Raw genomic sequence first — 17,667 nt, 5'->3', positions numbered from 1 at the left:
TCCAAACTGCAGTCATTGTCTCTCTTCCATCCCTAAATTTAACTGTAACCTCTGACCTTTTCTTCCTGAATACCTTCACCTAGGAAACACAGCATCATCTCCCCTGTGGTCCTAGACGGAAACCACTATGTCTCCTCACACATCCCCAACTCCAGCCACTCACCAAGTCCTATTGATTTTGCCACCTGAGTATCTGTGGAATATACCCACTTCTCTTCCTCTTTAGGCCACTCTCCTCTAACCTGGATTAGTGAACCATCCATTAGTCTCCCTACATCATTCTGGACTCGTCCTTGTCGTTCTGCACACCACGGTAATAAGCAACTCCACTTGTGCTTCAGCTCTGCACCTCCCCATTTCCTTCAAGCTAAAGCCCGAACTTTAAGATGTGGCCTGCACAGTTCTCTGTAGTGCATCTCCTGCCTTCCCCTCTGTCCCCACCTGTCTCTGCACCAGCTGACAACCAAGGGAGAAGTGCATTATCAAGGGCAATATGAGGGAAGGGGGAGATGCGGGGCTTGAGAGCTGGGAGAAATCCAGACTTGTTCCACCAGATGTTAAAATGCGCCAACAAGCTATAACAAGCGCCTTCGTGTTACTGCTAGATCAGTAAACTGGAATGTAAAGTGTAGAGATAGACTTGAGTATATTTCAGAATTTAGCATATGATCAACACAGCAGCTTAAATCAATATGGAAAAGGGCAGACTTTTCAGTGAATACGCTTGTGACAGCTCGTTAACTGTTTGGAAGGAAAATTCAGCTCATATTGATCTCACACCCAAACCCAAAATAAATTCCAGTGACTTAAGAGACTTGATGTCAAAAAGTAGGGCCACATAAGTACTAAAAATATAAGTGTACATATGTAACTGGATGATAAAGTCTGTTTAAGTTCAGCATGGCATAAAAGCCAAATTGGGTAAAGAAAGAGATTCAGATTAAACAAATATAAAAATGTTAAGCTTGTCTACAGTTTTTTTTTAAACTGTAAATAATGTTACATTTTTATTTTGTCTTATTTTAAAGATTTATTTATTTGAAAGAGAGCATGAATGGGAGGGAGAGAGGGAGAGAGAATCTTAAGCAGACTCTGCTGAGCATGGAGTCCAATGGGGGGCTAGATTTCATGATCCTGAGGTCATGATCTGAGCCAAAACCAAGAGTTGGGTGCTTAGCTGACTCTGCTACCAGGCACCCCAATAATGTTACATTTTAAGATAAATAACATACTGGGGAGAATATATCTGTAACATATAGGACAGACAGGTTAATACCCCAAATACATAAAGTGTTTTTGATCAATCAGTTAAAAAGTGGGAACATCCAGTAGAAGAAATTAAAAAGGCGTGATCAAGCAGTTCACAGGGGGTAGTAATGGCCAGTAAAAGTGAAAAGATAGATGTTTGGCTTCATTAGCAATCAAAGAAATAAAAATGAAATGGTATACTATTTTTTATTTACCAAATCTGCAAAAAGTTTAAAAAGAATGATAAAAACAAGCAGGGCTTCTCACAGATCCATCTCCTCTAAGCTTATTATATCAGAGTTAGGAACTTCTTTCTCATTGTTTTTTTATTTTATTTTTTTAAATAACAGCTTTATTGATGTATAATTCACATTACATCACTTGATTTTCATATACCAAGAAATGAGGGATCCCTGGGTGGCGCAGCGGTTTGGCGCCTGCCTTTGGCCCAGGGCGCGATCCTGGAGACCCGGGATCGAATCCCACGTCGGGCTCCCTGCATGGAGCCTGCTTCTCCCTCTGCCTGTGTCTCTGACTCTCTCTCTCTCTCTCTCTCTCTCTCTCTGCGACTATCATGAATAAATAAATAAAATCTTTAAAAAAAAAAAAAGAAAGAAATGAAAGTTAATCCCTATTGGCTAAGCTCCTTTGTATTATTTAGTGAGATAGTTTATTAATACCAAATAATGTAAAAGCATTGCTCTTGTTAGTTTCCTTAATACTGTCTTTACATTTTTTGAACAAATAGGCAGTTGCTTTCTTTCTTTTTATCTTCTGAGGCATATAAGAGAACTAAATTGGAAGTGACCCAAATGTCCAATCATGGAGATTTATTGAATAAATTATGGCATAACTTTAAAATAGACTGTTAAATGCATAGGACAATAAACGTCAACCTCATGGTAACCACAAAGCAAAACTTAAGGTAAATACACAAAAGAAAATGAGAAAGAAATCTAAACATAGCACTAAAGAAAGTTATCAAACTAGAAAGAGAAGAAAGGAACAGAGAGTAATTCTAAAAACATGCAGAAAAGAGTGAACAAAATGGCAGTAAGTACTTACCCAGTAATTACTGTAAATGTAAATAGACCAAATTCTCTAATCAAAAGGCAGTATACTTGAATAAAAAAATAATAAATAATTTTCAAAAAGACTTCTCTGTGTGCCTGCCTAGAAGAGACTGGCTTCAGAAGTAAGGATACGCACAGAATGAAAGGGAAAGGATAGAAAAAAGATATTCCACACTAGAAACAAAAAGCTGGCGTAACTGTATTTATATGAGACAAAATAGGCTTTAAAACAAAGGCTTTAACATTACATATTACATAATATTACATATTACAATATTACATACATATTACATAAGATTACATATTACATAATGATAAAGAGGCCAAACCAACAAAAAGATATAACAGTTATAAATATATATACAGCCAACATAGGACACCAACATAAAGTGAAGTAAATATTTACAGATGTAAAGAGAGAAATTGACAATATAATCCTAGTAGGGGGCTTTAACACCCCACTTAAATCAGTGGATAGATCATCCAGACAGAAAATCAATAAGGGAACATTGACCTTAAACGGCACATTAGACCAGATGAACTTAATAGATACAATACAGAACATTTCATCCAAAAGCAGCAAGATTTGTGTTCTTCTCAAGTGTTGTACATGCAGCATTCTCCAGGACAGATCATGTTAGGCCACAAAAGAAATCTCCGTGTTTTCAGGAAGATTGAGATTGGAGCAACCATCTTTTCTGATCACAGTGGTGTGAACTAGAAATCAATTATAAGAAGAATATTGAGGAAAAAAAAACACAAAAATTTGGAGAATGCTACTAAACTACCAATGGGCCACCAGAGAAATCAAAGGAGAAATTTTTTAAAATGCTCAGGAACAGGGATCCCTGGGTAGCTCAGCGGTTTGGCACCTGCCTTTGGCCCAGGGCGCGATGATTGAGTCCCGCGTCGGGCTCCCGGCGTGGAGCCTGCTTCTTCCTCCTCCTGTGTCTCTCTGCCTCTCTCTCTTTCTCTGCCTCTCATGAATAAATAAATAAAATTTTTTTTAAAAAAAAACCTCCCAACAACAGAGTCCAGGACCAGATGGCTTCACATTTTTACATCTCCTAAACACTGAATAAAGAATTAATACCAGAGTATTAAGAGTTCTCCAACTCTTCCAAAAAACAGAAGAGGAGGGAATTCTTCCATACTCAATTTATGAGACCAGCATTACCATAGTACCAACCCAGACAAGCAGGCCATGAAATAGTAAAATGACAGGCCAATATCCCTGATGAACATAGATGCAAAAATCCTCAACAAAATATTAGCAAACTGAATTCAGCAATACATTTAAAGGATCATATAACATTTATTCTGAGGATATAAGCGTAGTTCAATCTACAAATCAACATGATATATACCACATTAACAAAATGAAAACTAAAAAACCTATGATCATCTTAATAGATATAGAAAAAGCATTTGATAGAGTATAACATTCATTTATGATAAAAACTCTCCATAAAGTGGGTATGGGGGTACATACTTCAATGTAAGAAAGGCCATATATGACAAACTCACAGTTAACACCATACTCGGTAGTGAAAAGTTGAAAGCTGTTCTCCTAAGGTCAGAGACAGGACAAGAATCCCCCTGCCCCCAAACACTCACACACATTCTTTTATTTAACACAGTACTGGAAGTCCTAACCAGAGTAATTAGCAAGAAAAACAAAAGGTATCCAAATTGGAAAGGAAAAGGTAAAACTGTCACTATTTGCAGATAAAAATGATACTATATATAGAAAACCCTAAAGGTACCACCAAAAAGCTACTGGAACTAATAAAACAATTCACTAAAGTTACAGGATGCAAAAATCAATATACAAAAAATCTATTGCATTTCTATACACTAATGACCTATCCAAAAGAAAAATAAATCCCATTTATAATTGCTTCAAAAAGAATAAAATATTTAGGAATAAATGACCAAACAGGTAAAAATCCTATACACTGAAAACTGTAAGACATTGATAAAAGAAATTGGAGACTATGCAAATAAATGGGAAAATATATCCTGCTCATGGATCAAAATAATTAATATTTTTAAAATGTCCATACTATATAAAGCAATCTGCTGCAAATTCATTGTAATCCCTATCAAAATTCCAATGACATTTTTCACAGAACTAGAGCGAATAATCCTAAAAACTTATATGAAATCACAAAAGACCCTGAATAGACAAAGCAATCTTGAGAAATAAGAACAAAGCTAGAGGTATTAGGCTTCCTGTTTCAAATTATACTACAAACCTATAGTAATCAAAATAGCATGGTACTGGAATGAAAACAGACACATAGATCAATGGAATAGATTAGAGAGCCCAAAAATAAATCCACGTTTATATAGTCAATTAATCTACAACAAAAGAGGCCAGACTATGAAATGGGGAAAGGACAGTTTTTTTTAAATAAATGGTTGTTAGGAGAACTGGACCATTATCTTAACCATATACAAAAACTAATTCAAAATGCATTAAAGACTTGTATGTAAGACCTGAAAGCATAAAACTCCTAGAAGAACGCAGAAGTAGCAAGCTCCTTGACACTGGTTTCAGTGATTTTCTTTTTTTGGGTGGATCGAGCTCCAAAAGCAAATGCATAGAAGCAAAAATAAACAAATGAGACTACATCAAACTAAAAAGCTTCTGCGCAGTGAAGGAAGCCATCAATACAGTGAAGAGTTAACCTGTTGAATGGGAGAAGATATTTGTTAATCATATATCTGATAAGAGTTAATATCCAAAATACATAAAGAATTCATACAACTAAATAACCAGAAAACAAAAAACTGATTAAGAATTGGGTGGAGGATCTGAATAAACATTTTGTTCAAAAAAGTCAGATGCCCAACAGACACATGAGAAGATGCTTAAGATCACTAATCCTCAAGGAAATTCAAGTCAAAATCACAGATCTCACTTTGCACCTGTCAGAATGGCTAAAATAAAAAATACAAGAAACTGTAAATGCTGATGAGGGTGTAGAGAAAAAGGAACCTTCATCATTATTGGTAAGAATGCAAACAGGTGCAGTACTGTGGAAAACAGTAAGGAGTTTGCTCAAAAAAGTTAAAAATAGAATTACCATATGACCCAGTAATTCCACTACTATTTACCCAAAGAATGCTAAAACATGAATTCAAGAAGATACTATGCACCTCTGTGTTTACTGCAGCATTATTTACAATAGCCAAATTATGGAAGTAACCCAAGCGTCCATTGATAGGTAAATGAATACAAGAGATGTTTTACATATATACATATTATAATGTATATATTCATTCCATACTGTATATATATACACACACATATACCTACTATATATAATACATATACGTGTGTATATTCCATAGTATCTGTGTATACACACACACACAGATGTGTGCGCGCACAATGGAATATTATTCAGCCATAAAAAGAATGAAATCTTGCCATCAGAGAAAGATAAGTGAAATCTAAATAACGAAACAAATAAAATGAAATTAAACCTAGACTGAGGATCCCTAGGTGGCTCAGTGGTTTGGCGCCTGCCTTCGGCCCAGGGCGTGATCCTGGAGACCCAGGATCAAGTCCCACATCTGGCTCCCTCCATGGAGCCTGCTTCTCCCTCTGCCTGTGTCTCTGCCTCTCTCTCTCTCTGTGTCTGTCATGAATAAATAAATAAAATCTTTAAAAAACACACACAAAAAACCCTAGACTCCTAAATACAGAGAACAGAGTGGTGGCAAACAGGGAAAGGGGGTTGGGGCTGGATGCCAAATTGGTGAAGGGGATCCCAAGGCACAGACCTATGGTTATAACATAAGTACATCGTGGGGAGTAGAGTCAAATAATACAGTTGACCCTTGAACCATGCAGGGCTTAGGGCACTGACCCTTCATGAAGTTGAAAATCCATGTAGAACTTTTGACTCCTCAGAAATTTGAGTATTAACAGCCTACTGTAGATTGGAAGCCCTGTTGATAATATAACCAGTCATTTAACATACAGTATATTATATATGGGTGAGCTGATTGTATTGTTATTAATATTAATTTTGTATGGTAACACATAACTAGACTTGCTATGATCAGTTTGCAATGTGTACAAATGTCAAATCACTATGTTTAACACATGAAACTAATAGAATATTATATGTCAACTATATTTCATTTAAAAAGACTGAGTTCACCCCAAAGCATAAGATACCTAGGAATAAACCTAACCAAAGAGGTAAAGGATCTATACCCTAAAAACTATAGAACACTTCTGAAAGAAATTGAGGAAGACACAAAGAGATGGAAAAATATTTCATGCTCATGGATTGGCAAAATTAATATTGTGAAAATGTCAATGTTACCCAGGGCAATTTACACGTTTAATGCAATCCCTATCAAAATACCATGGACTTTCTTCGGAGAGTTAGAACAAATTATTTTAAGATTTGTGTGGAATCAGAAAAGACCCCGAATAGCCAGGGGAATTTTAAAAAAAAACCATAGCTGGGGGCATCACAATGCCAGATTTAAGGTTGTACTACAAAGCTGTGGTCATCAAGACAGTGTGGTACTGGCACAAAAACAGACACGTAGGGGATCCCTGGGTGGCTCAGCGGTTTAGCGCCTGCCTTTGGCCCAGGGCATGATCCTGGAGTCCCAGGATCGAGTCCCACGTCGGGCTCCTGGCGTGGAGCCTGCTTCTCCCTCCTCCTGTGTCTCTGCCCCTCTCTCTCTCTCTATGTCTATCATAAATAAATAAATAAATAAATAAATAAATAAATAAATAAATAAATAAATAAATCTTAAAAAAACAAAAAACAAAAAGAGACACATAGATCAATGGAACAGAATAGAGAACCCAGAAGTGGACCCTGAACTTTATGGTCAACTAATATTCGATAAAGGAGAAAAGACGATCCATTGGAAGAAAGACAGTCTCTTCAATAAATGGTGCTGGGAAAATTGGACATCCACATGCAGAAGAATGAAACTAGACCACTCTCTTTCACCATACACAAAGATAAACTCAAAATGGATGAAAGATCTAAATGTGAGACAAGATTCCATCAAAATCCTAGAGGAGAACACAGGCAACACCCTTTTTGAACTTGGCCACAGTAACTTCTTGCAAGATACATCCACGAAGGCAAAAGAAACAAAAGCAAAAATGAACTATCGGGACTTCATCAAGATAAGAAGCTTTTGCACAGCAAAGGATACCATCAACAAAACTAAAAGACAACCTACAGAATGGGAGAAGATATTTGCAAATGACGTATCAGATAAAGGGCTAGTTTCCAAGATCTATAAAGAACTTATTAAACTCAACAGCAAAGAAACAAACAATCCAATCATGAAATGGGCAAAAGACATGAAGAGAAATCTCACAGAGGAAGACATAGCCATGGCCAACATGCACATGAGAAAATGCTCTGCATTACTTGCCATCAGGGAAATACAAATCAAAACCACAATGAGATACCACCTCACACCAGTGAGAATGGGGAAAATTAACAAGGCAGGAAACAACAAATGTTGGAGAGGATGCGGAGAAAAGGGAACCCTCTTACACTGTTGGTGGGAATGTGAACTGGTGCAGCCACTCTGGAAAACTGTGTGGAGGTTCCTCAAAGAGTTAAAAATAGACCTGCCCTACGACCCAGCAATTGCACTGTTGGGGATTTACCCCAAAGATACAGATGCAATGAAACGCCGGGACACCTGCACCCCGATGTTTCTAGCAGCAATGTCCACAATAGCCAAACTGTGGAAGGAGCCTCGGTGCCCATCGAAAGATGAATGGATAAAGAAGATGTGGTTTATGTATACAATGGAATATTCCTCAGCCATTAGAAACGACAAATACCCACCATTTGCTTCAACGTGGATGGAACTGGAGGGTATTATGCTGAGTGAAGTAAGTCAATCGGAGAAGGACAAACATTGCATGTTCTCATTCATTTGGGGAATATAAATAATAGTGAAAGGGAATATAAGGGAAGGGAGAAGAAATGTGTGGGAAATATCAGAAAGGGAGACAGAACATAAAGACTCCTAACTCTGGGAAACGAACTAGGGGTGGTGGAAGGCGAGGAGGGCGGAGGGTGGGGGTGAATGGGTGACGGGCACTGGGGGGGGGCACTTGACGGGATGAGCACTGAGTGTTATTCTATATGTTGGTAAATTGAACACCAATAAAAAATAAATTTATTAAAATGAACAGTTTAGAAATGGGCTTAAAATATGTTACATTCTTTAAAAAAAAAAGTTAGATTCTTTAAACTTCTCTCCAGTATGATATTATTTGTTCAGAAAAGTTCATGCTCTCTCTTTATTACTTTATCTTCCTGTAGAAATAGTTTTAAAAACTTTGGATTAGCAGATTCTAATTTTTACTGAAGAGACTAAGAAAAGGACTAACTAAATCAGAAAACTCTAGCTGGTGAAATCTGCAGTTAAGCATAGATTTTATTATTGGTAAAAGTGAAGAGGAAACACTACAGATGTATGATTAAATTATTAGGATGTTTTTTCAAAAGCACATGCAATAAATATGTTTACATTTAAAAAAAAGACTGAGTTATCTTTCTGGTAACTGTAGAAGTTTTGTTGTTGTGATATGAATAGGCAAAGATTATACTGCCAGGTATATATGGAATATGTTCTATAGTATCAGGTGGTTTATTAATAAAATTACAGTTGACCCTTAAACATCACGGGTTCTTATACGTGGATTCTTTTCAATAAATACAGTAGTGTAAATGGATTTTCTCTTCCTTATGATCTTTTTAGTAGCATTTTCTTTTCCCTAGCTTACTTTATTGTGAGGATACATTAAATAACACATATAGCATATAAAATCTGTGTTAGTTGACTGGTTATATTATCGACAAGGCTTCTTGGTCTACAGTACGTAAGTTTCTGGGTAGTCAAAAGTTATATGCAGATTTTTGACTGCACAGAGGGTTGGCACTCTTAACCCTTGTTCAAGGTTAACTGCATGGTTATTTCTCTGGATTTTGTGATGATTATCATCTTTTTAAGTTTGTAATTTGCTGCAATTTCTTTCCTCCTTCCAAATACGTATTCTTTTTTTACATTAAAAAAGTAAATAAAGGGATCCCTGGGTGGCGCAGCGGTTTGGCGCCTGCCTTTGGCCCAGGGCGCGATCCTGGAGACCCGGGATCGAATCCCACGTCGGGCTCCCGGTGCATGGAGCCTGCTTCTCCTTCTGCCTGTGTCTCTGCCTCTCTCTCTCTCTCTCTCTCTCTGTGACTATCATAAATAAATAAAAATTAAAAAAAAATTTTTTTAAAAAGTAAATAAATAATAGCTACAAATGATTGACCATCTCCTTTCTGTTGGGCTCTGTGCAGGATTCTTGATTCTCTTCTCTCAGGTAGCCCTCAAGAGGGTTCTCCCAGATGGGGAGGAGGGAGACTCAGGAGATTCAGTCATGGGCGCAGGGTCCCAGAGCTGCCCTGGCATGTATCCCACACTGGTCCTCACCCTGGAAGGGAAGGCACAGCTATGCATATTCATGGTCCCAAGTAGCATGGTTACAGAAGGTGTTTATTTTTCTTTATGCTTTTTAATATTTCCCTCCTCCTTTTTCCTGAATTAGTATTTGTTACTTTTATTATCAAATGAAAACCACATTTAAATAAGTTAATACAATAACTCAAGATTGTATTAGATTTTTTTGTAGTGTTTACATTAATCAGTCTTTTTTTTTTCCCCCTACCCATAAAGGGCTTGTAACTCAATATTCACGGCATTAGAGAAAAGTCAAGAAGCAGTTGAAATTACAAGTGAAGACCGCGTTATACAGGTTGGTTATTTTGGAAGTTCATTTTTCTGAATTTCTGGTATTGCTTTAGCATTGAACCCTTCCAGTCTGATGTTTTTTTTTTCTTTTGGAAGTTCAAGAGACCAATTTTTTCTTAGAGGATCATCAGAACAAAATCTGTAAAATACGTAATTTAAAATAAGTTCCTTTTAAATAAGTAAAGCTACTAATAATTATGGTGCCAGAAAATATTCTGTGGAAATACCACATTTGCATTTATTATTATTTACTTTTTTGTTTATTTAGCAAGAGGAGGCTTTTATCCAAAGGGATTACCGCAGGAGCAGGAGGAGGCTTTCAACCCTAAGGTCTTCAAGCTCTAGCCTTTCTCATTGTTTTTGAAGATAGTTTACACCTATAGAAATGTATTAGAAACTACTCAGAATTGCCAGAATAACCTAGTAGTTGCTGAACAAATGACTCATTATTAGCAAAGAGAATTCATAAAAGCAGCTTAAGATAATATAGCTTGTACTTTTAGATAACAAAAGAGGGCTTGTGCCAAGGAAATACTCCTTTTGTCTGAGATCAGCTCCACTTTGCTGTCTCCCCTAAGCACTCTAGCTCTTCACTTTAACTTGCAACATGCTTGGTAAAGAGCTGCCGATCCCGGCTTTCAGGAGTCAGTGCCCAGAGAGGCAGCTGGCCGGCATTGAGAGTGCAGGCTGGTGGCAGGCAACTGCCACGCCTTCCTAGGGGAGCATCATAGGGCAAGTTACTTGGTCTCCCTAAATGTGCTCTCTGAGCTGTACAGACAAGAATGATACTCCTACAACAACCTGTCTTTTGTCAGGATGTTGTAAGTGGGTGAGTGCGTGTGGAGTGCTTACTAGTGTCTAGCAAGGAAAACAGACCCTAAGTGTTATCAGTCATTGCTTTATCATCACCGCTATTTTATTATTGCTATTATTAGCACAAGCACAGTTTTCCTGTACATTTTCTTCTAGTCTTGTGGTCCTCTCTGAAATTTAGCCATATAGCCTTCCATCGTAAGTACTTCCCAGTTCATAGCCTGCTTTCCCAGCACACGATTCATGTGTATCACTTGAGAGTGGCGACCTAGGGGTTTCATTCCCATTGAACAGATATGCAGATTGAGACTTAGAGGGGGTTGATTGACTTGCTGGAGGGGGCCTGGGTGCTTTGCACTTCAGTCTACTACTTCATTCTACTGTGTCATAATCTGAGAAGTGCTCCTATAGCAGTTCAAGCCGGTATTCATGTGGCTTCTTCCTCTGTGGATGTTCAAGGGGATTGGACCAGTTCCTCTCTGGGGCCTCAGGGACCATGACAGAACCCCAGTCAAATCCCTGGGGTAGAGGCTTCTCTGGACCCCAGGGATCTCCAGGGGTTATGCTCTATGACTTCAAAACTGTCACAGTGAGCTCCAAGCTCCTGAGCTTTCTGGGTGGAAAACATGATGGCTTAGGGTAAATACTCTGGATTGTCCTCTTCCCAGATTCTCTTTTAATGTGCTTGATGTTGTTTCTCTTGTCTCCCCCCAGTATGCAAATCCTGCATTTGAAACAACCATGGGCTATCAGGCAGGTGAATTAATAGGAAAGGAGTTAGCAGAAGTGCCTATAAATGAAAAAAAGGCTGATTTGCTCGATACTATAAATTCATGCATCAGGATAGGCAAGGTAAGTAAGAGGGTTAGTACCTTTTTTACTTTCTGTAACAAAGAGGAAAGGAAGGTGTTTGCCAAGCATCACCTGGGCGGGATAATCTGCATCTCACCCTTCACTGAGGCCCAGGGAAGTGCCGATAGTGTTGGTCCTGTTATTCCCATTTTGCAGATGAGGAAACTAAGATCAAGGAAGTGGAGGAGACAATCAACTGTTATGCAGAATAGCTTTGATTGACACTTGAAGTCAGTATCTTCATCTTTGTTACAAGTACATTGATCTTTCTAATAATTGATTGTCTAAGTGGTAGATGTTGTCAGGTGGCTTCTTTGGGCAGAGGATTGCCAGTGAAGACCCAAGGTCTCAGAACACACCTGAGCCCAACACATCTGCATCTGTTTGGCCTCTTTTGGAATGCCTTCTGTGTGCAGGCACTCTGCTAGATTGTGGTATAGAAAAAAGGGCAAAACATAAACTGCTGCCTTGGGGAACTCCTATTCCAGGGTGTGAACATGACAAGTCACATAATCGTGGTGCTGGAGGGATAGATGGAAGGCAGGCTCAGTCTGAAAGGTTATTTCTCAGCACTGGCTTCTGCCAGCACCTCACTATTACTAGGTTTTCATGTGTGATGACAAGGGAAAGGCTGGGATCCCTGGGTGGCTCAGCGGTTTAGCGCCTGCCTTTGGCCCAGGGCGTGATCTTGGAGTTCCGGGATCGAGTCCCATATTGGGCTCCCTGCATGGAGCCTGCTTCTCCCTCTGCCTGTGCCTCTCCCTCTATCTCTGTGTCTCTCATGAATAAATAAATAAAATCTTTAAAAAAACAAACAAACAAACAAGGGAAAGGCTATTGCTTTCCATAGTCTTTTCTGCTGGGCTCTTTTTAACTTTTGGAAGTTGGTGAGAGACTATTAATCTGATCATTCAGAATACTTGAAACACTGGTGACCTGCTTTCTTGCCCGCTCCCCCGCCCCATAGCCCAGCAGAGCGGTCTGCCATGAGGGGCTGAAGGGCTCTGCAGAGGCTATACCCTACTTTACCTGGGCCCCTTAAGACACCATTTTTGGGTTGTGTCCTTTTGTTCTCCTGTGGCTCTGAGCACACCAGTTTGCCTTGTGAAAACAAGGAAAGGGCAGGCTGGCTGTGAGGGCCCAGTGACATACTCCCAGGGGAATGATAAAAATGGGCACTACTTGAATCCCATTCTCCCTTCAACTTTTCTGTCACGGATGATGATTTTCTTACTGGAAAGAGTGGCAGGTCCTCTGGAGAGAGCAGGGAAGACTGAGATGGATGAAGAGCCCCTCAGGTGCTCAGGCATACTGCCTGGGCTGGACCCCGGGTTCCCTCACTCAGTGAGAGAGGGGGCATCCTCAGAAGGCAGTGACCAAAGAGCAGCCCTGGCGGGGCTTTACCAGGGCCTTCCCAATCCTCACACTGAGGTCCCAGGCTGCCTCTGGGTCAGCCAGTGGTTCTGTTGTGAGGGTCAGCCAGGCATGAGCCAGAGATTATGGCCCTCGTACGCCTTGATCTGGCAACACGAACACTGAGGAGAGCAAGTAGAGAATGGGAGGGGCCAGTTAGTGGATTAGCGTGAGGCCTTGAGATCCATCCCAATCTGTGTGAGCAACATCTCACCTCCTAACTAATGTCACTGGTGCCAGGTACAAAGGGGCCTCAAACTTGAACAACAGGAGACCTGTTCTCTAAAACCTGTTTATTGTGAGCACAGAATATGAAAGATTATCATATAATTGACCTCAGCATCACTTCATTCCAAAAAGGAGCATGGTTTATTTATTTGTGTGTTTTGGAGTTCCTGGGGAGAGCAGAAGAATAGCCATTTGTCCTTGGTTTGCTGACAACGCTGCAGCAGGACAGGCTACTTAGTTGGATAATTTTTGTGAAATGAAACGATATATGGCCTTTCTGATTGAGTTTCCCTAGGGAGGAAGAAGAAGCACTTGCTAAGGGGTCAGCCAGCCCTGGAAGACAGAGTCACTGGGCTCAGTGGAGAGAGCTCAGACATGCCCTGGGAACCAGAACCAGGGACTCAGGAAGTGGTTTGGTGATGGAAAGAGGGCAGCTTCGAAGGGCCAGATTCTAGATGTGCCAGTTGGGAACAGAGAAGAAATTCTGATGATGTTCACACAGAGAGTATGGCAAACATAGCTCTCCACAAACCCCTCTACCTATTGTTCTCAGCCTCAGCCTCCATGCTCATGCTTCTTTGCATCCCCACCCGTATACATCCTTCCCAATTCCCTCCCTTTCCTCATCCCCAAGACTTCTCTAGCAGGGCTCTAGAACTCACACTCTCCTCTTTTCACATGCCTGAGCCTTCTATGGGCTCTTCCCTTGGAAATTGTGTCTTGTAGGTCCTAGAACATGTTGGCTGCTCAATGCCTACGTATAATCATGACATTTGGCTGCAGAGCCCTCTAGCTTTTCGAAACTTGGAGCTCCCATGGTTCCTTACAGGCTCCCCTCCTCTCCTGACCTTTCTTCCACCATTCTTCCCAGGTTTACCAGGGTTCTTCGTCCCTGCCATATTTCTCAGAAATCTCCTTGCTTGGTGAGGCACCTTGCTGCTCTGCATACATGGCCCACACCTTCCCACTTTCAGCCTCAGCTTCTCACCAGGGTCTCATACAACTTCCCTCCATCATCTTGAAATCACCTTGTCTAACAACAATTTTTCCCTCATCCCTTGTTAACCAAAAAATCCATTCTCTCCAGCCCCTGCTATCTCTGCTCGTTGGTTGGCCTCCCACTTGCCTCATTCCTAGAATGGTTTTGGTTCCTCTCCACCCATCAGTGTCCAGTCCATTGCTAAGCCATGATGTCTGTTACATCCCTGCATCTCAGTGTCGGTTGCCTGGACCTGACCTTGTGTGGGGCCTTCTTGCTACCCTTGGTCTGTGGTGGTTGAATCCCGTCAGGGCCGTTTGTCTGGAGACCTCTGGTCAGCGCTTCCTATGCTCCCAAGTGGTTAGTCTGATCACACTGCTCCCTGGGCCTGGAGTGCAATCCCTAGGCCTAGCTACAAGGATTCTACAGACTGACCTTGGCCTGCCAATTCCATTTGGCTGAACAGGAGCCCCAGTGTCCCTTGACTTTGACTGTATGCTGGCACTGTGCAAGCCCTGGGGATGACTGGGCACCCAGAGGGGCTGTCTCAGTAGTCCCAGAAGCCCAACTCAGTGCTTGGCCTGCCCCAGAACGGCAGCGGGGCATGGGTCTTCGTATGGTTCTGAGGGGAGCATGGCCCAGAGAAGCCTGTGCAAAACCACCTGGGCTGGGAACTGAATGGCCATTTACTGAATGTTTGCTATGTGTCAGGACTCGGCTAAGAATTTCTGTGTGTTACCAGACGTAATCTTTATGAGTGCGTTCTGAGGTAGTACTATGTTATTCCAGGAACTACAACTCGTATATTTCTGATAGGTCAATATTTTTTATAAGAACTATGATCTGTGATAAGTAAATATTTTTGTTTCTGTTAATGACTGGAGAACTCACAGGCAAAAGTGTTCTCGAAGCAGAGACACTGACTAAATCACTTTGTTCCTCAGCTGGACCATTGAACTCTAGCTGAACTGGCTTCTTATTCCTCTGCTTGGGATCTGGCAGCTGCTCATGTCTATCCAGAAAGGATTAGCGGAGAAAATCCTGCAGATATATTTTAAAGTTCTGACTGATGGATGGATTGAATTAGTCTCCCATTTTTCTCTTTTCTATAACAACTCTATCAAGAGAATTATTCTCTCTTGAGAATAATTGAGAATTCACCCATTAAGGTCTGCAATTCACTGGTGTTTGGTCTATTCACAGAGTTTTGTAAGTGTCACCACAATCAATTTCCTACATTTCTGTTGGTAGTGAGCTTTGGCAGTAAGTCTGTAGCGATCTGCTGAAGCCTCCTGCAAGGATACACAGGCTGCAGATACGGAAGGCAGGTGGTAGCTTCCTGTCTAGTGACCTCTGTTTAGCTCTTGCCTGGCACAGGCCAGTCTCCCCTCAGAACTATGGTGTGTGAGACCCTCACCTCCCTTCTGCTCCGGAGGTCCATAAGCATGGAGCTGGACTCTCAGGCTGTCTTTTCCTTCAGTCCTTTCCTGGGGACGGTGTGTTCAGAAGTACACTGGGGAGCATCAGGAACCATCCTTTGCTTCTCTCAGAATGTCCTGGCTTCTGCTGAATCCACTTTCTCAGAGGAGCCTGAGAGGAGATTCTCTTGTTGGCATTTGCATGCAGGTTACTAAGCCATAAGCATGGAAGATTTCAGAATGGACCCTGTGTAAGGGTCTGGACAGATGTGAGCTAAGCCACCAAGGCTGCCACGGTGGTCTGTTTCCTGCCTGGGTCAGCCCTAGGTCCTGAGGGATCAAGAAGGTCAGGAGGGTTAGGGACCACCCTAAGAGTTGAGTGTCCTACAGTAAATCCTCAAGCTATTTATAGCTTAAGGATCTTGGTGACCCTTGCAGGAATTCAGAACCTTTTAGGTGATGACAAAACCCCACTCCATTCCAGACTTCGCTGCACCACCCCAAGAGTAGGGTTGCCACCTGCAGTCCCCGTTCTCGCTGGGGTCATGGCCCATACACAACTGCTCTCCCAGACTGCAGCAGATTCATTCTAAGAGGATCTGTGCATGTTCTGACTGGCCGTGAGAGCACAGCTGATGTCGCTGCAGCCCTGGCTTTTAAGGTCTCCAATCTGTTCTACCTGAGCCCAGACTTGACTGTCATCTTCTTCCACTTCCCTGCAGAGGGACTGGAATCCCCACATGTCCCAGAGGATGGTAGTAGGCCACTGTGCTAGTGGCAGCAGAGTGGCCCCTTCTCTGCCCCAGTCCTGAGGTTCTCCCATCGGGAGCAGAGACCATGCTGCTCCTCCCCTGCAGCACGTGGGTGAGAGCCAGGACAGTCTGAGGAACCTGTGTGCTGCAGCCAGGGGCCATTCTTCATTCCGAGGCCAGGCCCTCTTGCCAGAGGACAGCCCCTGAAAACCTGTGACCACTCCTACCATGGCGAGCTGATGTTTGTCCCCCATGCAGGAAGAGATGGACTTGGGGAAAACAGATTGCCCAATGCTGTGTTTGGGGTTGGGATCATTTTTTTGTCTGAATTGCTTTAGTCATGGTAAGTGAATCAGAACCTCACATAGAAGATGTTCTTGGGTTTATGTTTTGAACGCACAGTATAATGATGCTTACATTCCATTTATAGGAGTGGCAAGGAATCTACCATGCCAAAAAGAAAAATGGAGATAATGTGCAACAAAATGTGAAGATAATACCTGTCATTGGACAGGGAGGGTAAGTGGAAAATCCAGGTACTCTAGTCAACATACCATGCTTGGCTTAGGGCAGAATTTGCTCTGAATACTTCAGTAGGTTAAGAACTGCATGCAGAAATTTAAAAGGAAGACTTGTCACAGGTCAAGTGTCATCAAAGAACGGCCTTCCAGGGTAGAGCGTCCTTATGGCTACAGCCCGACCTCTCCAGCTCGTGACCCAGGGCCTCCAGGCTCCAGACAATTGTGCTTCTGCTGCATGGACACAAGAGAGACTACAGTATTTCAGTTAGAATGCCACAGTATTATGCCATGTGGCAAGAACACTAACTGCTGGATTCCCTATATTTAAAAGATTTTTATCTAATTTGAAAGACTATTATTTCTCTGTAGATCTATCAAATTAGATAAAGGTCTAAGTCATTACCATTTATAGCAACTCTTATATAAAACAGATGTGACTACAGATGGCAAACTATTATATATCAGGAGCCTAAAAATGTCATATGGTTTGCCTCAGAATATATCTTAAATGATATGAACAGTGGGAAATTATAAATCTGAATTGTAGAATACCCAACA

The 17,667-nt window shown here is 41.2% G+C and overlaps 1 protein-coding gene across 3 annotated transcripts in view; it reads left to right on the top strand.

Annotated features, from left to right (window-relative positions):
• Nucleotides 1–17,667, top strand: part of PDE8A (phosphodiesterase 8A) — a 152,004-nt gene that overhangs the window by 87,878 nt on the left and 46,459 nt on the right. For all 3 annotated transcript variants that reach the window (XM_055326230.1, XM_055326229.1, XM_055326231.1), the window contains exons 7-9: nt 10,059–10,137; nt 11,661–11,798; nt 17,019–17,107. In XM_055326230.1, coding sequence (XP_055182205.1) covers nt 10,059–10,137; nt 11,661–11,798; nt 17,019–17,107 — 306 coding nt within the window. The remainder of the gene's footprint in view (nt 1–10,058; nt 10,138–11,660; nt 11,799–17,018; nt 17,108–17,667) is intronic.

Source organism: Nyctereutes procyonoides, unplaced genomic scaffold (assembly GCF_905146905.1).
Source record: "Nyctereutes procyonoides isolate TBG_1078 unplaced genomic scaffold, NYPRO_anot_genome, whole genome shotgun sequence".
NCBI classification, from domain to species: Eukaryota; Metazoa; Chordata; class Mammalia; order Carnivora; family Canidae; genus Nyctereutes; species Nyctereutes procyonoides.
This window is presented reverse-complemented; position numbering and strand designations above follow the sequence as displayed.